The following is a 25,991-nucleotide window of genomic DNA, read 5'->3' on the forward strand; positions in this document are numbered from 1 at the left end:
CCATGCTTTCTTGAATTCAGACAGTCTTTGTCTCCACCACCTCTACTGGAAGATTATTTCATCCTTTCTGTGAAAAATATTTCCTTAGATTACTCCTGAGCCTATCACCTCTTAACCTCTTGCTATGCCCTCTCACTCTGGTGTCTCCTTTCAGTTGAAAGAGACTCACCTCATGTGTATTTTTGCCACACAGGCATTTAAACATCTTTATCATATCTCCCCTCTCCCACCTTTTCTACAAAGTATTATTGGATGCCTTTTCGTGATAAGCAAACCTTTTCTAAGACGTCCAGGATGGAACATAAACATCTGGAGCTAGACATGTTTTAAAAGCATCTAAGTGCCAAAAAGAAACCAAACTGACCAGATGACCCCCGATACATGAAGCTATGACTCCCCCCTACATACACACACACTCCACTAGTGATCACTGACTCCCTCCCAACCCCCAAAGATCTGGATGAAACAATACATACCTGTCTCTAGAACAAAGTACCTGGTATGGGAAAGTCTAATAGAGTAGCACATAGGTGTCTTAATTAGCCCAGGATGGAACATAAACATCTGGAGCTAGACATGTTTTAAAAGCATCTAAGTGCCAAAAAGAAACCAAACTGACCAGATGACCACTGGATACATGAAGCTATGACTCCCCCCCTACATACACACACACTCCACCAGTAATCACTGACTCCCTCCCACCCCCCAAAGATCTGGATGAAACAATACATACCTGTCTCTAGAACAGTAGCACCTGGTATGGGAAAGTCTAGTAGTGTAGCACACAGGTGTCTTAATTAGCCTAGTGGGTGGGCTAGTAAATCATAGAGAGGAGGACCCAGGCCCATAAGCCACTTTAATCATTATATTTATGGTGGAAAGTGGGAGACCACCAAAACCCTACTATACTGCCATATAGGTGCCATTTGCAGCCATAAGGGCTATTAGGATGGTAGACAGGTGGGTATAGCGGGTTTTGGGGGAGTTTTGGAGGGCTTATGGTGAAATGGGTACCTAAAATACAAGTTACAGAGTCGCAAAATCAAGAGTATAGGAAGACCTATAACGGGTATCAGACCACCCAACAAACAAAAATTGCTTGTCGGAAAAATTCCTCATTTACCCAACGGTGCCTCCACCTCCTGTTTTGTTCATTTTTTTAGGTTTTTGTTCATTTTTTTATGGTTTTTAGAAAATAATTTTATCATTACTAATTGTACTATAGATATTATTCAATATTGTACATATATGATGTGAAAGAGCTTGTACTTAGCTTTTTTGCATAACGTAGCAAAACAATCCCCAAACGCCAACGCGTTTCGATAATCTTTATTAAGACGACATGGGGAAGCTGAAATACCAAACACACACATAAACCATGTTAGGGACAGAACTAAAAAACAATTCCCTTATCAATACAAATTCACATTACTTACATTTATGCAGAACAAACATCACATACCAACCACCGGCAAGAAAATCGCCGACTCTGGAAATTAAATACCCCACCCAAAATACGTCACTTCCGGGGTATACTCAGCTGACCCACCAAGAATTCTAAAAGGGGCCATAACCTACAAACAAAACACCCGTGATCCGTGGCCAAAGCCACCTAAGAATCCGCTTGAGCTAACCAGTCAGAAGTTTGATTTAACCCATTAGGGGCCATAGAATCTAATAGGAACATCCACCGGAGTTCACACCGATTAAGCCTCCGGGCAGTATACTGCCTCCAGGCATAAAAAAAAGTATACTGCCCGGAGGCTTAATCGGTGTGAACTCCGGTGGATGTTCCTATTAGATTCTATGGTCCCTAATGGGTTAAATCAAACTTCTGACTGGTTAGCTTCTTAATGCTAAAATGATATCAAATTAGTCTAAACGGAGCAAGACAGGTGTGCCCAATTAAAGCAATGTGTTTAACAGTATCTCACTTGTTCAAAGAAGAATTTCCTTTCTGTCCCTTAAATAGTTTATTTCTCTTAGCCTGGCATTTTCTGAAAGTGTCATTAATTACTCAGTCCTCATCACATTCCATTCTATGAGGTACCGAATCGCTTTTGTTATTTCTGGGAGATTTCAGACCTGCTGATAGCCTATAGTACTAAGTAGCAGTTTCATAACTCTGTTCTATGTATTACTTCTTTCCTTGCCATGCCGATATTTTCTGCATTACATTGTAAATGCTTTCTGTCTTTATCTGTTTTTAAGTCCATTATTCTAATTTGTATTTTATATGTATCCCATGTATTAGCTCGCCTAGAACTTTTTCGGTATGGCGGTATATAAGAATAAAATTATTATTATTATTATTACACTACCTTTGCGGGGAACATTGGCCCAGCAAATCCATTTCTCCATACTGTAGTCACAGGATCGAGACACACATGTTTTTCAAAAACAATTGCAACCTGCATTTATCTTAAGCCTATCTTTGCAATTAGCCTTTCAACATAATACATCAACTCTTGCAATTATTGGCAGAGAATGTGGTGACAGCATTTAGCATAGCAGCCAGAAACATCAAGTAGGCTGTCCCACCACATATATCTATATGTCCTGATGAAATGCAGTTGGTAAAGTCCACAGAATATGGGAAGGATAAGACTCAGAATGTCCTTTTCAGTCACTGAGATGTTGGCAGCTACTTGTGAGCTGGCTTGGCCACTGTTGGAAATAGGATCTGGCCCTTGATGGACTGTTGGCCTGTCCAGTCTGCCCACTGTTGTGCCCCTCTGTCCCATGTGCTTACCAAGGATGCTGGCATGCCTGCAGCACCTGCTGCAGGAGCCCCAGTATCTGGTCAGAATCAGTCTGTGCTGCTGAAACTTCTGTAGCAAGTCTCTGTGCATGACTGAGACTTGCTAGATGAGTTGCATATGGGGCTCAGGAAGGGTGAGCACTGTAGGGTTCACTGCCACAACAGCAGATCCTTGGACCTGAATGGGTGTCCCATAAGGCTCCTCCATCTCCTTCTTCATCCTCCAGGGGTGGCATGTCTGCCTGGGGGTCCTCCTCTTCCTTTGTGATCTGGCATAGCACCTCTCGGCCCTCTGGTCCTCTACCACTTCTTGGTCCAACTGGTTCTGTCTGCTGTTCCTCCTGGCCCTTAGCATCCTGGACCTCCTGGCCCTTGGTATCCAGGCCCTTCTCCTCAGCCTGTTGACATTGGCCTGTATGAGGTAATGACATTGAGTTAGAGTGACAACATCATACATGTGAAGCATAGTAGTTCTGCAGAGACAGAGGATGGCACAGATATGTGTTTATTTTCAGGCACCAGGAAGACAAGTCTGAGGCATAGATAAGATGGGTGGCATGGCAGTGTGTGACAGAGGCTGAAGTGGTCCATTGATGATGCACGGATGGAACCATTGTGTGTGGACAGGGCTGTGGGTGCAGGTGTATTGGGAATCATATACATTCCAATGCTGCCTGAAGCCCACCAGGCAAGCTTGTGCTACTGCCTGAGTGTTTTCCCAACTGTGGAGGCTACCCCCTCGAAGATGTCACGGTTGTGGTTTGAGGATAGGGGATGTGATCTTTAGGTACCTGTCTGTCTGTGTGTGGGAATCATGGTAACTGCTGGCCAGTTGAGTGGTATTTGGGTTGGCAATGTAGCCCCTTACTGAGAAAGAATCTTTGGGGGTGCATGGGGAGGAGGGAAGAGCACATATGTATATAGGTGAGGTTCGGTAGGGGGAGGGAGAGAGTGGTTTTAGGGGAGGCCCTGGGCTACTGGTTTTGGACTTTCAGGTATGTCTTGCAAGGCAGCAATTCAACCTGTGGAGCTGACTGTGGTATATGAAATGAGTGTGGTTCGGGGTGTGTGAGGGGTTATCAGTTTGAGGGGCCAGTGATATAGTGAGTGCCCTCTGTCATTGTACTGTCCTTCATCCCTTTCCCTTCTGTCAGCTTATTATGTTGCATAGTGGTTTTGGTTGAGGTGTTGCAATGTTTGGGAGTTCAATACCCTCTGTTGGTGTTTGTGGTGATTATATGTTCCCCCCCAGCTGCAGCAATGAACTATATATAAGTCTGTGGAATATCTCTACTATATACCCCCCCCCCTCCCAATCCATGTCATGTCATTGTTTGAGGTCCTGGGAGTTGCAAGTGCAGAGAAGAGGTAGGCACATCACATCTAGGACGATGGGGGACCAGGGAGGTTGTAGGGTTACTGTGTGGGGGATACTTCTGAGGTGCTGTCTCAGATGTCGGATGAGGCCTGGGTTCTCCCTGAGCACCAGTCTATATCTTGCCAGAAAAGCAGTTTAATGAGCTAAATTTTTAAAAAGACATATTTATAGGATTGAAATCTGAATACACACTTATGTGGATATCTAAGAAAAAAGATAGCACCTAACTGAAGTACTCTTAGTCTTAACAAAAGAAACTGTTGTCTATGTTTCTGGGTGTCTTGAGAGACATAAGGGAAAACACAAATTTTTAGACCATTGAAAATTTCCTCTCTATGTCTGAAAAATAAATGTAATAACCATTGCTTGTCTAGTGCTAATGCAAATGTTGCTACAAGAGTGTCGCTAGTCACTGCTTCAGTATCAGATGTCTCCAAAATAGATGTCCAGACGACTTTACAACTCCTGTGAATCTTCTTGATTTGTTTCAGAGCTCTGTGATAAAGATAAATAGTATATATGGGTTAACTGTGGAATTTTCTCATGTGAAACATGCAATACTTTTTAAACATGTCTATAGGTGATACAAGCTTCAAACAGAGAAAATTTAAGAAATGCAGATTATTATTTCTAAAAGAATCTTTCAAAGCTTCATTTCTACTTCAAAGATAATTTATTTCTTTGCTAAAAGCAGCCTGAGCTGCCTTAAGATCTTTAACTTATTTTATATCTCTAGCATCTTTTTATACAAAGCTTGTTTCTCCAAATTGTCTTTATTTATTTGACGTTCTATTTTTACAACTCTTTGATGAAGAGAATTATTTTGAAATTTCATAGACTTCCCCAAATTCACAAGAGTCTGCCAGATCACCTCTAGGGTAATCTCAGCAGGAGTAACTGTAAGAAAAGTTGGTAAGTCAGTTTTCAATTCCAAGGAGTCTAATTCAAGAAACTACTCCCTGGAACAAGTCTTCAGATCATTGTATCAAGTGAGCTATAGCCTTTCAAAGCTGCTCACTCCCTGCCGTGTGTTGTTTCATCTCCCCTCACTCCAACACATCACTTCCAACTCTTAGATATGATGCCGGCAAAAGCATCTCCAGCAGGTATAAAGAATGTGGTTAAACAGGCAATCTAGTGTCCAGGCTGAGGCTAACTTTGGGTCCAAAAGGAGATGTTGATCCTCCACTCAGCATCAATTCCTTAAGCAGGCTTTCGGTGTTCTTTGGAGTTGTCTGCGAGCTGAGTTTCTGCACAAAATTTTCAATTGCTCCAACAGTGGGAGAAGCATCTGCTGAAAGGAGTGAGCATCATCCCTTCCCCCCCATTTAGGAATAATTATAAATAAAATTTCCAAACTAAGCATATCAGGTCAGTCCGCCATCTTAGATCCAGGGTGGAATTGACATATTATTGTTTTATGATCATTTGATTATGTGAAGTGGAGTTTTTTTTATGCCGATGAAAGAAAGTGAACAGGTCCAGAGCTCATCTATGATGGTGACTCTTTAAAATGAGGCTTTTTCTCCACTTTTTGAAAACATTTTGTTGAGTTGTATTGGACTCTCTGTACTGGATGTTGATATTTTTTGGTGCGTGTTATATATCCAGCATTTATTTTTATAGTGTAGTGTAGTGGCACAGTAGTTAAAGCTACAGCCTCAACACCATGAGGCTGTGTGTTCAAACCCACACTGCTCCTTGTGACCCTGGCCAAGTCACTTAATCCCCCCATTGCTCCAGGTACATTGTGAGCCTGCTGGGACAGACAGGGAAAACTGCTTGAATACCTGAATAAATTCATGTAAACCATTCTGTATGTTCATTCTGTCCTGGTGGATGGTAATACAGCCCCACTAGTATATTCTTTCCTTACACACATGGAATTTCTATTCATAAGGATTCCATGTCACTATCTGTTTCATGTGGAATGTTTTTGTTTAACTCAAATCCCTCTTTAACATATGGAACAATCCCCCTCCTCCATCTTGATCTGCTCTATCATTGCAATATAATTTCTACCCTGATAACACAGTGTCCTATGGAATAGGATGATTCATTGTGGCTATTTCATCTTGGGATGTTTCATCGCAGGTGCGCTGAAATGGTGGCACTGAATCATCCCATTGGCAGCCCAAACTCGCCTGAATTAAACTATAAGACAAACTGGCCCTGGGCAGAAAATTCCAGAACCCTCTCCCTTAGTGTGAGTACACTAAACCCTCTGCAGCACAGCCATTACATGGTGCCTACTGTCACTGACTCAGGACCCAGAGTAGAACTATTCCCCCTCCCCCAAGACCAGGTAAGTTGCTTCCTAGTGCAGAGGATCTCAACACATGGCTTTCGTACCCCTAGGGGTACACATACTGCTAGTGGGGGGTATGTGGCACTGCGTAGGTCTCCCTCCCTCCTTCCTCTTCAACCCCCTGCTGGAGCCGCTGTTGTCACCATCACCACTGCTTCTGGCCCTGCAATTACTTTTTCAGACTTGGTCCTGCAGTCCCTGCTTCTCCCACACTACTTTATTGCTTCAACAGGTTAGCGGCAGCAATTACTACAAGCTGCCTGCCACTAACCAGGAAGCTTCTCTTATGCCAGGTCCTACCCTCTGTCAGAACTTCCTGTTTCTGCCCAGGCAGAATGCGACAGAGGAGAGGCTTCTGGGTTCAGGCAGCATATAGAAATCATTGCCATTAACCTGTTCATGCAAATGGGAGCATGTTAGCAGTGTGGGGCTGGGATTGGGGGGAGGGAAAGAAGAAAGGAAGGAAAATGTTGTAAGAGGGGTGAGAATGATGAGAGAGGGATAAATGGACATGGAGTGGAGAGGAGGAAGAAATGATGCATGGGGAGAGAGCATGCTAGTTTTGAGTGGGATGGGGGAGGGAAGGAAGGAAAATTGTTCCAAAAGGGGTAAGAGTGATGAGAAAGAGAGAGAGAAATGGACATGAGGTGGAGGGGAGGGAGAAATGGTGCCTGGGGAGAGAGCATGTTAATTGTGAGTGGGGTTGTGGAAAGATGGATTGGAGAGTGGGAAGGAGGGATGTGACACTCAAGGGAAAGGGTGAGGATAGAGAGAGAGAAAGTGTGCAGGAAGCAGAAAGTATTGGATTCATGGAGATTGAGAGGGAGAGATGTTGGATGGATGGTGAGGGTAAAGAGGAGGGAAGGAGAAATGCCATATTCAAGGGAAGGGAGAGAGGGCAGAAATTGAAAGGTTGGACTTATGGAAGGAGGGAGAGAGATGTTGGTTGGGGAAGGGAATGAGGACTGGAGGAGAGGAAGTGTGCAGGAGGCAGAGAGAAAGAAATAGACTGGTGGAGGAAAAGGAGGGAGAAATATTGGACTGGGAGGGAGGCCAGAAAGGAGGAAGGGAGGAGATATGGCCTGCAGGGGGCAGAAAGGAGGAAGGGAGGGAGAAATGTTACATTGGAGGGGAGGAGAGATGACTCAAATAAGGGAGAGATGTCAGATCTGAAGGACGATGATGGAAGGAAGGAAAGAGAGATGTCAGATGACTTGAAGGGGATGGGGGAGGTAAGGAGAGAGAGCTGCCAGACCAAGGAATGTAAAGGAAGGACAGGAGAGGAAAGAGATATGCTAGAATGTGGGAAGGAGAGGAGAGAGATACCAAACTGTAGGAAGGAGAGGAGAGAGATACCAGATTGTGGAAAGGGGGAAAAGGAAGGAAATAGATTTGAATCCACAACTCCAGGGTGCTGAGGCTGTAGCTTTAACCACTGTGCCACACTCTCCCCCTTAAGAGCAAAGGCACCTAACAGGATGATATTGAAGGTCAGAGTATCACTAATATACAATAAAGAACAAATGGTTGACCAAACTTTATGCCAATAAATGTGTAACAGATCACAATGGAAAAGCATATGCAGTAACGTGCCTATTATAAGACCAGCAAAGATTCAATTCAACATTTCTGAACTTAGACATCTTGTATGGCGTCCACACAGCTTTATGATACACAAAGAAGAGCGATTGCTTTAAAGCAGCAGACTTTATTGATTTATGCACAGAAAGCCAAATAACTTCCCACTGCTGTTCAGAAAGATGAGTATGAAGATAAAATTGCCACGCTGATTCAGTTCCAACTGGGCGAAGATAAGTAGATTCTTCCAACAATTTATACTACTGAGAAGCAGCACCTTTTGTTGTTGATATCTTTGAAGAAAAAATAATCAAACTCGGGATAGCAGAAGATAACTGCACATTTTTCTGAAAAAAGACATTGCATATTTTATAGTCATCTACTTTGACCTCTTTGTGTAGTGTAATATTGTGGTTACCGTTATGTATTGTTAATAAGATTATATTGTGTGTATATAAAAAATGAATGAAAGAAATTGCATTACAATTAGTACTATTATTATAGAGGTGGGGTCTGAGGTGGAGCTTGGGTGGGGTACTTGGTTGATATTTGTTAGAGTTAGGGGGTACTTGGCTTGAAGAAGTTGAAACACTGTCCTAGTGCACTCGCAAAGCGCTCCTCACCTTCTACCAAAACAAGTGTCACGGTTCTGTCCTCCAGTAATACTAACTGCTGCAGTATGGCACACAGTGGGAAAGAATTTGGGGGAAGGGGTTGGGAGGGCATCACCCTCCCCAAACGCCCAACAGGTAAGAAGAGGAGAAAAGAAGAATTTAGGGGGGCAGTTGGAGGGGCATCAACATGCTGAATCCTTAATAGGAAAGCAACGATTCATTGCGGCCATTAAGTTCATTGTACGATTCAGCACTGAAATGGCTGTGTTGAATTGGCTGCAATGAAACGGCCATGATGAATCATCCTAGACCCATGACCGATTGCTCTCCTCCCACCACGTCTCTCAGATTCATATTATATCAACCTCTTCATTTAGCGCTATATACTTTAACTCACCCATATTGTTTTTCTGGCTTCTAACATTTGGACCAAATTCAGTAAATGGTGCTCAAAGCTGGGCATCGAAAAAAATTGGTGAAAAGTGTGACTCAAGAGTATGTTCAGTCTTTATAGAATAGTGCTTAGTATCGATTCCCACGTCTGATTTTAGGTCCCAGACTTACATCTGATGACATGCTGATACCCAAGTTAGGTGCTCTGAGGTCATATTCTATAACTTCATGTGCAACTTGTAGGTATGCCCTGACATGCCCATGTCACGACCCTTACACACTACTACTACTTCTACTTAAAGCGCTGAAAGACAAATACAACGATGTACATTTAATATTCAATACAGTCCCTGCCCAGAAGAGCTTACAATCTAATATGGACAGAGAGAAAGAGCATCTCAGGGTTGGGGAGATTCTGATAGAAGAGTTAGGTACCATGCCTTATAGATTAGTGTGTGGACAGATGCATGTGTAAATGTTAATGAGGGCCAATTAACTTCAATAATTGCAGGATTGGCTCAAGGAAAAAGAACATAAGAATAACCTTACTGGGTCAGACCAAGGGTCCATCAAGCCCAGTAGCCCATTCTCCTTTGGGAGCTGGGCAAAAGAAATTCCTTTGGGAGCTGGGCGACCCTCAAGAGGAGGAATGCTGGCCTCTGGCCCAACTCCCGGTAAGCCCTGAAGACTACTGCTGACCGGCCCTGACAGGGGGCCTGGTGCAGTGGAGTAGAGTGGCCAGGCTAAGTCCTGACCGGGGGGACTGTTGCAGCAGAAATCGGAAGGCCTGTGGTGGGAGGGTCAGTGGGGACCTATACACTGGCAGGAAAGAGGTAGTGGTCAGGCTGACCAGCCCTGACAGGGGGGACTGGAGCAGCAGCATAAAGTACTGTAGCCAATCCTGAGCCAACTTGCTTTGAGGGTGCCTCCCATCTGATCGCTTACAGCACCTCTCCCCCCGCCCCCCCCGGTGGGTTCGGCATTTCTCCATCCCCCTGGTTCACTCTCTTTCCTCCTCCTCTCTCATCTCTCCTACTCCCCCATGGTCCTGTTAAGTTTACATCAGTTGCCAGCAGCTGCAGTAGTATGAAGACTGCCTTTGGATAGCCCCTGGGTATTCCCTCTAATACATCCTATCTCCTTTAATGCAATTTCCTGTGGTTGGCTGAGAGCAGCTTGTCATGCTGCTGCTGCTGGCAACCAACTCAGCCTTTACAGGACCACAGGAGTGAGAAAGACGAGGGAGCAGTGCCAGATCTACTGGGTAGAGAAAAAAAAGGCTTAACCTGTATACCAGGTGAGATTAGAGGCTGAATATTTTGGTTCCCCATAATCTCCAGTGCCCTGGGTCAGAGTCTCATCTAGTCCAGTGGTGAAGCCAGCCCTGAATATGCACACAGTCATTGATAGTTGTTAGGTGCCATCGACTCGGGTTCGAGTCCTAACGACTTGTTGATCTTTCATCATCAAGTTTTCATGGCAGAACATAGAAGTAGATTGCTGGGCCTTTCTTCTGCACCGTAGTCACATGAAACGCAATCCTCTGCCTCCAACACTGTCCATCTGCTAGTGCCCAGATGGGTGGTACATCATTAGTCTACCATCTCCACTGAAACATGTCCGCCTTGGGAGACCCTGCTGGTAGTGAAACTACCGACGACATAGCTTTCAATTTCTTAGATGCACACAAGCCCCAGTGGCACAACAAGCCCATGTATCATGACTGGAGTATTGATAGTTAAGGGCTCATTATTCAATTAAATTATGTGCACAAATCTGGGTTCCATACAGTATATAGAATTGGGGGGACTTGTGTTTATCTCTGTTAGTTCACAGGAGTTGCTACTTTGACACTAATTAATCACAGAAGCTAAAGCCACTTTACCCATCCAGTCCACCCAATTCCCTCTGCTTACTGGGTTTCAGCAGATCTTACAGTATTTCTCACATACATAACTTTGAACATATGTTAGTTTATTAAACTTTATATATCACCGTTGCATTCCCCATCAAAGTGATTTAAAGTCCTAATTTTAAACAATACATATTTGATTAATTTAAAAACAATTCCTATATCTTACCTATCTCTAATCCTAAGCAGTTACAAAATGCATACATCTTGAGTGACATGCTCCATATATCTTAAGATTCTTCTCAAAGAACACCTCTAGAAAACTCCCAATTAAATAGCCACCTAAAGGAGCTATTTGCTATCTTTATATCAATTATTGAGCCTCAGCCCCACCACTCCAATAGACTTTCATAGCGGTGAGCTTTACGTGGTACTATCACCGGCTCAAAATAAATTTGAATCTTTCTACTAATTCATATATTTGAAACATTTAATCTATTCTAAAGTGCTTTGTGCGCCGTATTATTTCATAATAAATAAATATGTTATGAAAAATATATGCCCAATTTCATTTAAATCATGGACTTATCTTAATAGAGCTCTTCTTTTAACCTTATTTCGGCTTTATTGTAAGCGCATTTTAGGAGGAGTGGACCCTAGAGGTGTTCTTTGAGAAGAATGTGAAGTTATTGCCTCTGAGAAGAAAGAACAAATTAAATCACATCTTTTAGGATAGTGAAATTGAAGTTTTGAAACCCTATATCTTAAGGGCATAATACATGTTAAAGAAAATCAAAAGAGCGAAACAAATATAATATTATATTAAACAACCATAATTAAGTATAACAATCATAATTAGATAATAAGCAAAACATAAAATACAATAACCTGATTATTACAATAAAAGACAGCACTGACTCCTAATGCTCGAGACCTGGCCAGAACTGAGCAGAAAGTCTGTCCTGGTTCTCAAGATTTCTTCTTTGTCTCCCCAGAAAATTCTAAATACACTTCAGGTGTTAGGGTATGATGAAAAGAGAAGAAACAGGTAGACGGAACCCACAATAAAAAAGTATCACTTCTTTGCAGAATCTCCCAATCAGGATCTAAGAACAATGAGAAGGACTTGGCAGGGATAGGGCAATGCAGAATTCTGTGTTCAGCTTGCAGGACGAGAAACTATCCCCAGTGCTCCAGGAGCGCGACTTCTTAACTCAGTCACTTCCCTCTAACTTTGCTGGTTTCTCAGTTTAAGCTTGCCGCCTGACCACCCTCCTCAGCACCGTCCTGCCTATGGCTGGAAGAATTAACTTGGAAGAGAGATCAAGGCACTTTTTTTTTTTTTTTTTAAATCAGAACATGCCACACAGTCTCTTTCTTTTCCAGCCTCCCATTAGCTTTCAGAACTTTTCCCTCCTCCTCCTCCTCCTGCTTTTTCCTGATCTCCAGCAGAAGGGGGCCGAGCTCAAGAGCTCCCACCCACCCTCATTTGCTGTCTTTTCTCTCGATTTGACGCTCTTTGCATCTGCCTTAAAAGGTTTTCACTCCTTGATCCATCTGGAGAGGGGCATCACTGCAGAGGACAACCCCAGAAGGACCAGACGGAGAGGGAAGGAAAGGCAGGAGAGAGGGAAGAGAAAGCACATGAAGGATCTGGGGTTTCCTACCAAAAAAAAAGAAGCAATACAATTCCCCTCCCCTCCCTCCAAAAAAGTATATATACAGTATCTATACCCCAGCAACAGAAAACAAACACTTATGGCTTCATAAGAGTTGCAAGTTTGGGAGGGGGGCTTGCCTTGGTTTCTTTTCTCTTTCGGTTTTGCACGTCAAGATCTGCAGCTGTGACACCATTTTTAAGAAGCAAAGGGAACTGAGCCCCCTGCTCTTGTGGAGACTATGGGCATGGATACACACACAAGGTGGAAAAGGAGAAGCTGGATACGGCACTGCTCCCTCACTGTAATAATAACCCTCTATCTATTTTCATACAGCAATGCGGGTAAGAGCAGCTTTAAACTTTGTTTCATTTTGTTTGTGGACTTTTTGGGGGTTTGCTTTTGGTAGAGGTTCAGTGTCATCAGACGTCGCCGGCTGTCATTTGTGCTGAGATGACAACACGCAAAGGAAAAGTCCTTTTCCCCCCCAAGTTTGTGTCCATTTAAATCACGAGCCCACAGAAAATGTTTTAGCTGGCCAAGTAATTCTTGAATACCATTTGTACTGGGGCCCGTGAAAGGGAGTAACCTGGTATACACAATACTGTCTTTTCTCAAAGAGTTTCCCGAAGCCGGAAACGGTATGAAACGAAATGTAAGGGTCTCTTAGGATGTTAAGGCTTTCTTTCAAAGTTAGGAGCAGTTCTGCAGCTGCAGCTCTTCGTGCCTTGATGAGCTGCAAAGATTTTTTTTTTATAACTTTTTCCCCTTCTGGAAAAGTGTTCGTCTTCTGCTCTGCCACAGATGATGGAAGCGGCTCTGCACAGCACAGGAAAAGTGTGCAAACGCCCACTCCCCGCCTTCCTTCCCCTTCCCTACCCCCATTCCTATAGGAAAACTGGGAAATGGATGCCCCCTAAAGTGTGTGTGTAGTACTACTGCCAGAATACTTAACCTTACTCATAACAGTGTTACGAAATTTCTCTCTACCAAAGCAGTTTTGGCTGCTGCCATTCTATCAGTGGGAGCTTATTTTCATGGTTTGTTAGGGAAGATTGCTATGGAACAAAATATGCATGAAGCTTAATTTACCTATAGCTAACAGCTGTAGAACAATATTTTCTACATATTTTTTGAAATGGTATTGTTAAGGGTATTGTTTTGTTGTTAGTTGTAAGACATTGACCTTAAAGGAGGTATAAGGCAGCAAGCAGCCTTAGGGTTCCTTTTACGAAGGTGCGCTAGCGGCTTTACCACACGAACCGGATTAGCGCGTGCTAGCTGAAAATCTACCGCCTGCTCAAGAGGAGGCGGTAGCGGCTAGTGCGCGCGTGCGCTATTCCGCGCGTTAAGGCCCTAACTCGCCTTCGTAAAAAGAGCCCTTAGCCTTATGTAATTAAAAACTACAGAAAGTGTTTTTTGTTTTTTTTTGATAAGTAGAAAACTGTCCTTTACCATCTAGATATCCACGTTAAGTGAAGTCCTTCTTTTTGGTGGGATAAATTCTGGGGACCATCTTTGGTACTAGAGCCAAATTTGGCTTTATCTGTCCCAAAGTATGCTGCTTGCAAAGCTTAACCTTAGAAAAGGTGTACAAATAAGTTCCTTCTCGCTGCTAACCATCACCACTCCTTGGGGTGTCTAAAAGTATGTTACTAGGTCTTGTGGATGTCAGATAGGCAGGGACTCAGACAGTGACGGCAAGGAATCTGTTCCCAAATTGATCAAAATATGGACGGAAGATGTTTCTTTTCTTCATAGTTGAGGATAGGCTTGGTTTTTTTTTAAGCCATCGATTACCTCACACTGGGCCAGATGTAGAAATTAGTTTTTTCCAAAGACACTTTATGTGCTTCCATCTCTATTATTCACTTTATTAATCTGTTTCTCATCTGATAGTGTATCCCCTTACTTATGTCATCACTATCTGTAGCTAGAAAAATGGGGGTGATGTCATAGGCATTGGGCTGAATTTGGCCCACACAAATCCTTAACACAGAGTGAGTGGAAACACTATACAGTACATAGAATATACAAACAAAAAAGTGAAAAATAGGGCTTGAATCATTGTCAAATCTGTCAGTCTTCAAACCAGTCCACTGTGCTGTGTTGCATGACAACGATGCAAATTTTTTTTTTTTTAAAAGCCGAACCTCTTGAAAGAGTAGATGCATTAGTGGTCATACCAGGTTGTATACAGTGTTGTACAGAGACACACACACAAAAGAGACAGGCTCTACTCCCTAGACAGGGATCCTCAAAGTACCTCCTTGAGGGCCGAATCCAGTCGGGTTTTCAGGATTTCCCCAATGAATATGCATTGAAAGCAGTGCATGCACATAGATCTCGTGCATATTCATTGCGGAAATCCTGAAAACCCGACTGGATTCAGCCCTCAAGGAGGAACTTTGGGGACCCCTGCCCTAGAGCTTGTAATTCAATCAACAAAGAATAACAAGACAGACAGATGAAAAAGCAACTAAGAAGCTCTGAGCTAAAATAGCAAGGCCATGACTGAGAAGAATTAAAGCAAGGGGCTAGAGATGGCAATAAATTGAGTACATAAGGGTCTATATATATTTAAAGGAGAACTCCAAGGGCTCCTTTTACTAAGCCGCGTTAGGGCCTTAACGTGCAGAATAGCGCACACTAAATTGCCATGCGCGCTAGACCTTAACGCCAGCATTATTCTAGAAGTGTAGCGCGCAGTAATTTTGTGCGTGCGCTAAAAACGCTAGCGCACCTTAGTAAAAGGAGCCCTAAGTATTTTGTTAGTTGCAAAGTTTTTCTTATTTAATGTAAATAGACAAATACCCAACCCACATCTATGTAGGAAACAGAGAAATGGACTCCAGTCATTAGCAGCACCGGGCACCATGATCACGATGGTGCGCCTGTTCTCTCAGCTCTGCTTTCCTCTTTGCTACTCCTGAGTTTCTGGATCAAGACTATTGTTTAATAACTTTGTCCCAGGCTCTGGCTTTCCATTAGCTAATTTGGTACCAGAACCTCAGAGTGCAGAACCAACAGTCATTGATTCTTTATCTATGGACACAAAGGACACACTAGTTTCTTTCGAGCTTGTATTGCTTTTATAATTGCTACACGTTTCAGGCATGTCTTGTATGCGCTAGTTCAAAAAGCAAACAGGGAAATAAGTATTTCAAGTAAGGAAAGCCAAGAAGGGTGAATCCGTGGCAAAGTAACTTAGCAATTGTGGGTAGACATGGTCATTTTGCCCCACCCCCAGCCTGTTTAGTGACCCCTTTCCTTCTTATGTCTGGTCATTTCATCACTGCTCTCTGAATCTGTCACAGCTATGATGATAAGCAGTAATATATTTCTTTATCAATCAGTCCAAAACTCTTGTAACATGGAACCTTCCATATGTTCTCTCCCTCCCCTCCTTCCTTTTATACTATGTAATTCATGTGCCAGCTTGTTACACCTAACTATGACTATAGCAACCACTGTATGCATCCTACTACATAATAGACTGTAAGCCACCCTGAAGGTTTTCACCAAGGCGCAGGGTAGCAAAAACTTAATAAACTTGGAAGCTTGCAAATAAGATGAAACGCTCAGGTTCACCATCCAGTATCATAGCTGCTCTTGCAACATTTTGGGAAATCAGAAATGCCAGAGCTAAAGGCTACCTTGGAATGCCTTTCTATGTCTTCTGTCCACCCTTGTTGTCTTAAGAGGAAAAGACGTTTTCAAGGAATATTTCCTTGATGAAGAACGCTGGTTTCCTGATGAAATGACTGGGGGTGGGGGAGTGGGGAGGGAAGAAGAGCCATACTTGAAATAAAAACAGTGTAAATTAATTTACGCTGGCTGTTTCTAATTTTTTCCCAAATCGGTCACGCCCCCTTTGCTTGTATCCTCATGTCATTAAAAAGATTTGGACACATGACATAAATCTGAAAGCAATTGACAGAAAATAAGGAGGTATGTTCAGTGCTGACTTGCCCAGAAATTAATGTATGGCTGTTTTTCATTAACAGAGGGACATTTAAAATTATTTAATTGTTTGAAGGTGTTCAATTGTGAATTTTCCCATTTGGTCATTCTAAAAACCTTTTTACCAATAACGGACAGGGCCTGTCCTCAACAGAGATTTTTTTTTTCCATAGATGAAGAATGGGAAAAGGCCATTTGTGAATTGAACACATAATGTTATCAAAAGCTGGGGTTGGAGGACTCCTGAGGTCATCCAGTTCATTTCCTTTTTGCATCTAGGCAGGATTTGCTGTGCCTAAACATGTGTCTTCTCAAAAATCTTCAATGACAAATGTCCCCTCACTACCCAAGGTAACTTGCTCTAGTGCAGGGGTGGGCAACTCCGGTCCTCGAGGGATGGAATCCAGTCGGGTTTTCAGGATTTCCCCAATGAATATCCATTGAAAGCAGTGTATGCAAATAGAGCTCATGCATATTCATTGGGGAAAACCCGACTGGAGTTGCCCACCCCTGTTCTAACTTTCCTTATCATTGGAAGGTTCTTCTCAACTTTATTCAAAATTTCCCCTGCTGCAGGAGGACTTTTTGTCCTGTCCTCACTGGAGATGGAAAAAAAACCTCACCACAAACTACTAAGTAGTATTTATTCTGGTTTAACTTTCAAATGAAAGGCATTGTCTGTTTCCAGCAAGGTCCCCATGGAACCCTTTTGGCAAACACAAAGCAAAAGTTGGGATAGAGGTTGGTGACCAGAAAGAAGGCTGCTGCCTTTTCATTATGTAAGCAGTGTTGTTTGCATAAAATCAAAATGGGGTGGGGGGTGGAAAGGAACGGCAATGATTTTGTTAGTGTTAACAGGCAGCCGGATTGTTTCCTTCCCAGGGAAATATTGGCATTTAAATATTTTGTAAGCTTTCTTCTACGGAGAGCCCCCTCCCCCCCACACTATTACAAATGTAAGTAATTATGTCTGCTGCTGTACCAAGCTTATTGATACATTTGAATATGGACATAACATGAAGAAGATGATTGATAAAATAGGGGTGGTGAATGAAAGGTAGCCACATTAAAAGATGCATAATTGTTATTTCTAAAAGCGGACAAGCTTAAAAGAAAATACTGTATATAAGAACAGAAAGGAAAGGGAACACTGAGCTGAAGGCTAGAGAAGGAGGAATTTTTGACTGTGGAATGCAGTGGAAGAAGTGCTAATCCCTGCAGAGGTTAGTGGAAGGCAGGTCCAGGATACCAGAGAGAATTATGCTGCATGCATGGCTCCAGCAGAGGGGGAAGTTGTTCTCATCTTAACAGAAAGAAAAGATCCTGGAGCTACTGCTTCAGCAATAATTACTGAGATAGTTCAGCGCCACAGATGTTTTGAAGAGTCTACTTGATGAAGTTGACAGGAGAAGATTTTCAGGGGACTGTCCACAGTATATATAACCTCTTAAAGTGGTACACTTCAATCACCATATTTTCAGAGCCAAAATGCCCATTTGCTTCGGAATCTCTTTATGAAGGCTCCAAAATGCTCATATTCCTGTACAGAGCAGGAAGGCAGGCTGAATGTCATAGTGTCGGAGCAGCGTAGAGAATTCAGCGTGCTAGCCGGTGCTAGAAACCTCACGCACCGATGTGTACATAGCTTGAAGAGCTTTAAATCAATAACTCTTAGGGCTCCTCTTACAAAGCCGTGCTAGGGCCTTAACGTGTGGAATAGTGTGCGCTAACTACTGCCTTTTGAGCAGGCAGTAGATTTCCGGCTAGCGTGCGCTCTAGCGCTATAGCATGTGCGATAAAACCGCTAGCGCGGCTTTGTAAAAGGAGCCTTAAAGTTACATTTTTGTTGGTTTTGCAATTTTATACTTTAATTTATAATGTTCCATGAAAAACATTTGCTCTGTTTAGTGTGCCAGAACTTAAAAAAAAAAGTTTGAGAGACACTGCCCTAGGCTATCCCCATTTGGCCTAATTAGAAATCCAGCTTTGGGCATGAAATTTGTGTTGAAATTTCCTTGTCAATGTGTGATATTATTTAAGGCTAAATTTTATTCCTTCTTTGACCCAAGCCAGCTACTGCGATTTTGTTTACTACAGAGGAATTAAAAGTTACTGTATAACCATTAGGCCGGCTCTTAGGGGGATTGTGGAAAATGTGATAACTCTCTGTTGCTTATTTTTCCTGTGTAATAATTATTTCATTTCCATCTTGAATCATATTTCCTTATATTGTGGGCTAAAGGATGACTTTTTTATTTCTTTGTAGTGATTGATTTCTTATTGTTATATTTCATTTTTTATTTGATCACAGTTGCTCTGTAGTATGTAATTATTGAGCATAAATAAAAGACATCCAGCTTTGGGTAGGGACTGGTAGATTAAGGTCTTGAGGTGTAGGAAGGGGGAGCTATGAGCTAAGGCCTTAGGGTAGAGAAAGAGTTAACATTTTGGGTTCCTTTTACGAAGGTGCACTAAGCATTTTAGCGCACGCACCGGATTAGCGTGCACTATAGTGCGCGCTAGCCGAAAATCTACCGCCTTCGTAATAGGAGCCCTTTATAACTTAAGTACCAACTGCGCTGGCTTGGCAGAGTAGGTGGTCCAAATATCTCATATGCTACTCACCTTGTCTGTTAAAATGTTCAACACATTAGAGCAGTGGTTCCCAACCCTGTCCTGGAGGACAACCAGCCAGTTGGATTTTCGGGATAGCTCTAATGAATATGCATGGGCAGATTTGCATGCCTGTCACCAGTGTTCCCGCTAAGGTGCGCTGGTGTGCGCTTGCGCACAAAATATTACCTGGCAGCGCACAAGTTTCTCGTCACAGCGCACACATTGTAGAGCACAGTTCTTCAACCGCCGGTCCGCAAACAAAATCTTGCCGGTCCGCGAAGGATTCGGTCCCCGCCGCAACGAAAGGCCGGCGTCAGCTGACTTGCAACTTCCTGTTGCAGTCGCTGTGCCGGGACTCCTGCCTTCGCCGGGACTCCTGCCTTCCACCGCGTTTGCCTCCTGCCTTGTCTCCGCACCTCCAGACCAGCAGCGGCAGCTCTGTATGTTTTTAACTTCGGCACAGAGCTGCCCCTAATCAATAGTTTAGCGCGGTTTCATAAGGCAGCCTCGGTGCCTTTGCTAGGCCGGCCCACATCGCATCATCGAAGCGGGCCGGCTATCAAAGGCCCCGAGGCTGCCTCATGAAACCGCGCTAAACTATTGATTAGGGGCAGCTCTGTGCCGAAGTTAAAAGCATACAGAGCTGCCGCTGCTGGTCTGAACTCTTGGGCCGCTGAAGGAGGGCAAAAAGCAGCTATCCTGGAGGTTTCCCTTCCTCTCGCCTTACAGGTTCCTTTTTTCCACCTTTTTTTTTTTCCTTCAAACGGCAACGGGCCCCAGCATCGACATCAATCAAGTAAGTTCCACTGTCAATCAAGCGGTTCTGCTCGGCCAAAGCTTCCCCTGTGACATGAGCCACCCTCAGGGGAAAGAAAGTGACCCACAAAGGTGAGGGGAAGGGGGGCAGATGATGGAAGTTGGGGGGGGGGAGAGAGAGAAGGGGCAGATGATGGAATGGAGGAGATGAGAGAGAGAGAGAAGGGGACAGATGATGGAAGTGAGAAGAAGGGAGAGAGAGCAGAAGGCAGATGGATGTCAGTTGAGAGGGGAGAGCAGATGCTGAATGGAAGTGGGGAAAGAACACATACTGGATGGAAGGAGGAGATAAATAAAGGGGGAAGAAAATAGTAAGATAATGGAGGGGTGAGGGAAAGGGGTGACAAGCTGTGTGTAGACACAGTGAAAAGAGGGAAACGGGACTAAATAGTAAGAAAGAATTTAATTTAGATGGAGGCAGAAAATAGAGAAGGAAGACCAGAGAAGAAAAGGGAAGAGAGCAGAGAATGATCAGATCTGAGTGGAGGAAATGAGAAGAGAGATATGCTAAAAACCACAGGGGGGAGGGAAGGATAGAGATGCCAGACCATGAGGGGAACAGAAGGAAGATGATGGATGCTAGACCAAATTGGAGGGTGGGGGGGGGGGCAGGAGGAGAGATGGCAGGGAAAGACAGACAGTGAATGGAAGGGGCAGATGCTGGACTGAAGAGACAGAGAAGGTTATCATGCTGCTGTACCGGGCCATGGTACGCCCTCACCTGGAGTACTGCGTCCAGCACTGGTACTTTAAGAAGGACACGGTACTACTCGAAAGGATCCAGAGAAGAGCAACTAAAATGGTTAAGGGGCTGGAGGAGTTGCCGTACAGCGAAAGATTAGAGAAACTGGGCCTCTTCTCCCTTGAGCAGAGGAGATTGAGAGGGGACATGATAGAAACATTCAAGGTACTGAAGGGAATAGACTTAGTAGCTAAGGCAGGGAGAACGAGAGGGCACTCTCTAAAGTTGAAAGGGGATAGATTCCATACAAACGTAAGGAAGTTCTGTGGTAGAAAGCAACATATTTATTTGGCTCATAACTTGCTGGCGCCCGATATTTTTAGCTCACAGTGAAAAAAGTTTGCTCACAACACCCGCCCGCTTAGAGGGAACACTGCCTGTCACCTCCATTATATGCAAATCTCTCTCATGCATATTCAATAGGGCTGTCCCCAAAACCCAACTGGCTGGTGGTCCTCCAGGACAGGGTTGGGAAACACTGCATTAGAGGATCAAACATTAGAGTTTCAACTTTACCTATTGACCAATGGAGCCACTGCCCACAAGATTCAAAACTGTGTTCTTTCAGCCTTTTTGTACATGTGGTTACCATGGGTCCAGTACATATCTGGACATTGTGCTGAAAGCAGCTATTGTTGTCTCAGGACAAGTAGGACATGGACAAGTCTAATGGCTGAACACAAAAGATCCATTTCCTTAGGACCCCCCAGACCCCAGATGTCCAAATCCAGATGGACAACTCTAAATCCTTCTGTCTTCTCTCACAAGGACTCTAGCATAAAAGACAGAAACAGTTTACTCCTGAACCAAACTAAAGACACATTAATATGACACTGGAAAGAGTTACATCATTTAATACCAGTGATCCTCTTCAGGCTATAAACACATTTACTTCAGGAGCTTCTGGAAGAAATGGCTGGAAATATTGATGCTGTTCTTTGGTCTCTGTTGCTTTTACAGATGGATTATTTTTTTTTCAGCGGTCTAGAATGGATGAAAAATGATATTCTTTGGTTTTTGGCAAGTCCTGGCATTTTGTGTAGTGTTTTACCAACAGAGAATGGAAAAATCCCATGCTAGAAGAAACACGAACTGCATTGTTTAGGACTAATGTCACTTCTTGATATTAATGTACTAAGTACTTAAGGCTGAAAAATCTCTATCAAGCCTGCCATTCTTTACCACTGGTGTGCTAAAGAGAAAGTGCTTTCTCATGTTGCCATTCGTACTGGTTGTTAACTATGCATACAGAGGTTACTCAAGATCCTGGTATAAATCTATCACCGATTAAACAGATAGCTCTTAGCCCTTCTTCCTTTAACCTTCCATTTTCACTTTCAATCATGTAAAATATGCCTAAATATCTGTGTTCTGGTTCATAACAGTGGTGTCAGGTCAAAAGCGCTTCCGGGACAAAGGCGCGCGCATACAATTGAGCGCAGCGCGGAGGTGCGCGCCGCACAAAATTACTGTTTTTACGGCTCTGACGGGAGGGGGGGCGTGGGGCCCACTTTACTTAATAGAGATCGCGCCGCGTTGTGGGGGCGTTGTGTGGGGTGTGGGGGGTTGTAACCCCCCACATTTTACTGAAAACTTCACTTTTTCCCTGTTTTTAGGGAAAAAGTTAAGTTTACAGTAAAATGTGGAGGGTTACAACCCCCCAAACCCCCCACAACGCCGGCGCGATCTCTATTAAGTAAACTGGGGGGGCTCCCCAACAAAACCCCCATCGGAGCCCCTAAAAACTGTAATTTTCTTCGGCGCATGCCTCCGTCTTGCGCTCAGTTGTCGGCGCGCGCCTTTGTCTTTCGCCGACTTGTCTATGAACCCATAACAGTGTATCCATCTACCGTATTTTCGCGGATATAACGCGCACCTGTGTAAAACGCGCACAGGGGTATAGCGCGCAGAAATCACGATGATATGTACCAAAACTTTTCTATACCGCGCTCAGGCATATAACGCGCATGATGCCCGACGCTCCTTTCGCCCGCCCTGACTTTCCGTGCGCTGTCCCGACTCTCCATTCACCCCCCCTGACTTCCGTGCACTGCCCTGACTTTCCGTGCGCTGTCCCGACTCTCCGTTCACCCCCCCTGACTTTCCGTGCACTGTCCCCCCTTGAAGTCCTGTCCCCCCTTGAAGGTCTGTCCCCATCCTGAAAGCCTGATGCCCCCCCCCGACGTCCGATACATCCCCCCCCCCGGCAGGACCACTCGCACCCTCACCCCGAAGGACCGCCGACTCCCCAACAATATCGGGCCAGGAGGGAGCCCAAACCCTCCTGGCCACGGCGACCCCCTAACCCCACCCCGCACTACATTACGGGCAGGAGGGATCCCAGGCCCTCCTGCCCTCGACGCAAACCCCCTCCCCCCAACGACCGCCCCCCCCCAAGAACCTCCGCCCGTCCCCCAGCCGACCCGCGACCCCCCTGGCCGACCCCCACGACACCCCCACCCGCCTTCCCCGTACCTTTGTGTAGTTGGGCCAGAAGGGAGCCCAAACCCTCCTGGCCACGGCGACCCCCTAACCCCACCCCGCACTACATTACGGGCAGGAGGGATCCCAGGCCCTCCTGCCCTCGACGCAAACCCCCTCCCCCCAACGACCGCCCCCCCCAAGAACCTCCGCCCGTCCCCCAGCCGACCCGCGACCCCCCTGGCCGACCCCCACGACCCCCCCCACCCCCCTTCCCCGTACCTTTGGAAGTTGGCCGGACAGACGGGAGCCAAACCCGCCTGTCCGGCAGGCAGCCAACGAAGGAATGAGGCCGGATTGGCCCATCCGTCCTAAAGCTCCGCCTACTGGTGGGGCCTAAGGCGCGTGGGCCAATCAGAATAGGCCCTGGAGCCTTAGGTCCCACCTGGGGGCGCGGCCTGAGGCACATGGGCCAAACCCGACCATGTGTCTCAGGCCGCGCCCCCAGGTGGGACCTAAGGCTCCAGGGCCTATTCTGATTGGCCCACGCGCCTTAGGCCCCACCAGTAGGCGGAGCTTTAGGACGGATGGGCCAATCCGGCCTCATTTCTTCGTTGGCTGCCTGCCGGACAGGCGGGTTTGGCTCCCGTCTGTCCGGCCAACTTCCAAAGGTACGGGGAAGGGGGGTGGGGGTGTCGTGGGGGTCGGCCAGGGGGGTCGCGGGTCGGCTGGGGGGGCGGTCGGAGGTTCTTGGGGGGGGCGGTCGTTGGAGGGAGGGGGGTTTGCGTCGAGGGCAGGAGGGCCTGGGATCCCTCCTGCCCGTAATGTAGTGCGGGGTGGGGTTAGGGGGTCGCCGTGGCCAGGAGGGTTTGGGCTCCCTTCTGGCCCAACTACACAAAGGTACGGGGAAGGCGGGTGGGGGTGTCGTGGGGGTCGGCCAGGGGGGTCGCGGGTCGGCTGGGGGACGGGCGGAGGTTCTTGGGGGGGGCGGTCGTTGGAGGGAGGGGGGTTTGCGTCGAGGGCAGGAGGGCCTGGGATCCCTCCTGCCCGTAATGTAGTGCGGGGTGGGGGTAGGGGGTCGCCGTGGCCAGGAGGGTTTGGGCTCCCTCCTGGCCCGATATTGTCGGGAAGTCGGCGGTCCTTCGGGGTGGGGGTGCGAGTGGTCCTGCCGGGGGGGGATGTATCGGACGTCGGGGAGTCGGCCGGGCAAGAGGGCTTGGGCTCCCTCTTGCTCCGATCGTGGATGCGGGTGCGGGTGGGAGCGCGTGCGAGCGGTCGTTCGGGGTGGGGGTGCGAGCGGTCCTGCTGGGGGGGTGAATCGGGCGTCGGGCGGGGTGGGAACTATGTTTAAAAACTTTTCTATACCGCGCTCAGGCATATAACGCGCGAGGGGTATGCGCGGTACGTAAAATCACGTATAACGCGCGCGTTATATCCGCGAAAATACGGTAGTTGCAGAGGTGTTAACATCATAGGTGCTCTGATTTCTTGACCTTAATGGCTGAGGCCCATAAACTCTTCCTATTCTCTTGGCATATTTGTGGATTCATGTTGTTTTGAGATTTTTCATTACTGCATTATCTCACCCCCCCCCTCACACACACACCTTTACAAAACCTTAGCATGGTTTTTAGTGCCAGCCATGGCGGTAACAGCTCCGACGCTCATAGGAATTCTATGAGCATTGGAGCTGTTACTGCCACGGCCGGTGCTAAATAATGCATTACGGTTTTGTTAAAAAAAAAAAAAAAAGATGGGGTGGTTATAGTCAGTTCTATAATCCTAAGAGTCTATGAAAGTCCTTCTGAAGGGCTCCACAATATTTGCTCTGGATACCAGAGACTGTCATTCTTTCGTGTCTGTCTCAATCTCAGTCCTTCTATACCAGCATTCTTCAGTGCAAGGCTTGAGGGTAAGTGGCTGAGCCCACTCATGCTCGGATTCTTATTTGAGCCAAGTATAGGCTAATGAAGCCATTGTGACATCACTGATGTAATTGGCTCTTAAGCATTGGTGGAATGAGGCATTATGACATCACAATATCTGCTCTGAATACCAGAGACTGTCATTCTTTCGTGTCTGTCTCAATCTCAGTCCTTCTATACCAGCATTCTTCAGTGCAAGGCTTGAGGGTAAGTGGCTGAGCCCACTCATGCTTGGATTCTTATTTGAGCCAAGTATAGGCTAATGAAGCTATTGTGACATCACTGATGTGATTGGCTCTTAGGCATTGGTGGAATGAGGCATTATGACATCACAATATCTGCTCTGAATACCAGAGACTGTCATTCTTTCGTGTCTGTCTCAATCTCAGTCCTTCTATACCAGCATTCTTCAGTGCAAGGTTTGACGGTCAATGTCTGTGCCCGTTCATACTCTGATTCTTCCCTTTCTCTTTAAAGAATGACATGGGGATGGTTTCCCGCAGTTATCCACGGGGACAAGAACGGTGATGAATTTTGTCATTCTCCCTGTACTCAATGGATAAGGCACAGTTCCTCTAAAGAACTCTAGCCATGAACCAAAGAGGAGATAGGAGCTATGTAGTCCACCAACAAAAAAATAGAATAGCACCATCCAAAGGATTTTGATTGAAGTTTATTCAGTAAATCCACATCCTTGATTGGAAAATTCTGTGTTTTGCAGAATACAATCCTAGCCGTGGCTAACTGAACTTGACAAGCAGATTCTGTAACTAGAGTGACATGTTAGAAATAACTTGCTCTTCAAGAGATGAGAGTGCTTTCTCTGCAGTTCTTCCTGAGAAGTTGCCTGAGTTGAGAATCAGACATGAGCTCTCACTTGACACCTGTCCTATGAGTCATTGGGTCAAGCTCTCATTCTATAACAACTCTCTCAATGCAGTTTATTTAAGTCACACTTTGGTGCAT

At 45.3% G+C, this 25,991-nt stretch overlaps 1 protein-coding gene across 3 annotated transcripts in view; it reads left to right on the top strand.

The window, feature by feature from the left end:
• The first annotated feature begins 12,385 nt into the window (after positions 1 to 12,385).
• COL5A1 (collagen type V alpha 1 chain) overlaps positions 12,386 to 25,991 on the top strand; it is a 430,660-nt gene continuing 417,054 nt past the window's right edge. For 2 of the 3 annotated variants that reach the window (XM_033962081.1, XM_033962083.1), the window contains exon 1: positions 12,389 to 12,886. In XM_033962081.1, coding sequence (XP_033817972.1) covers positions 12,784 to 12,886 — 103 coding nt within the window. In that variant the 5' untranslated portion in view covers positions 12,389 to 12,783. Of the gene's footprint in view, positions 12,887 to 25,991 lie in introns of all 3 variants that reach the window. The other variant, XM_033962082.1, reaches the window with a different exon arrangement.

The sequence above is a fragment of the Geotrypetes seraphini genome, chromosome 10 (assembly GCF_902459505.1).
Source record: "Geotrypetes seraphini chromosome 10, aGeoSer1.1, whole genome shotgun sequence".
In the NCBI taxonomy this organism is placed as follows: Eukaryota; Metazoa; Chordata; class Amphibia; order Gymnophiona; family Dermophiidae; genus Geotrypetes; species Geotrypetes seraphini.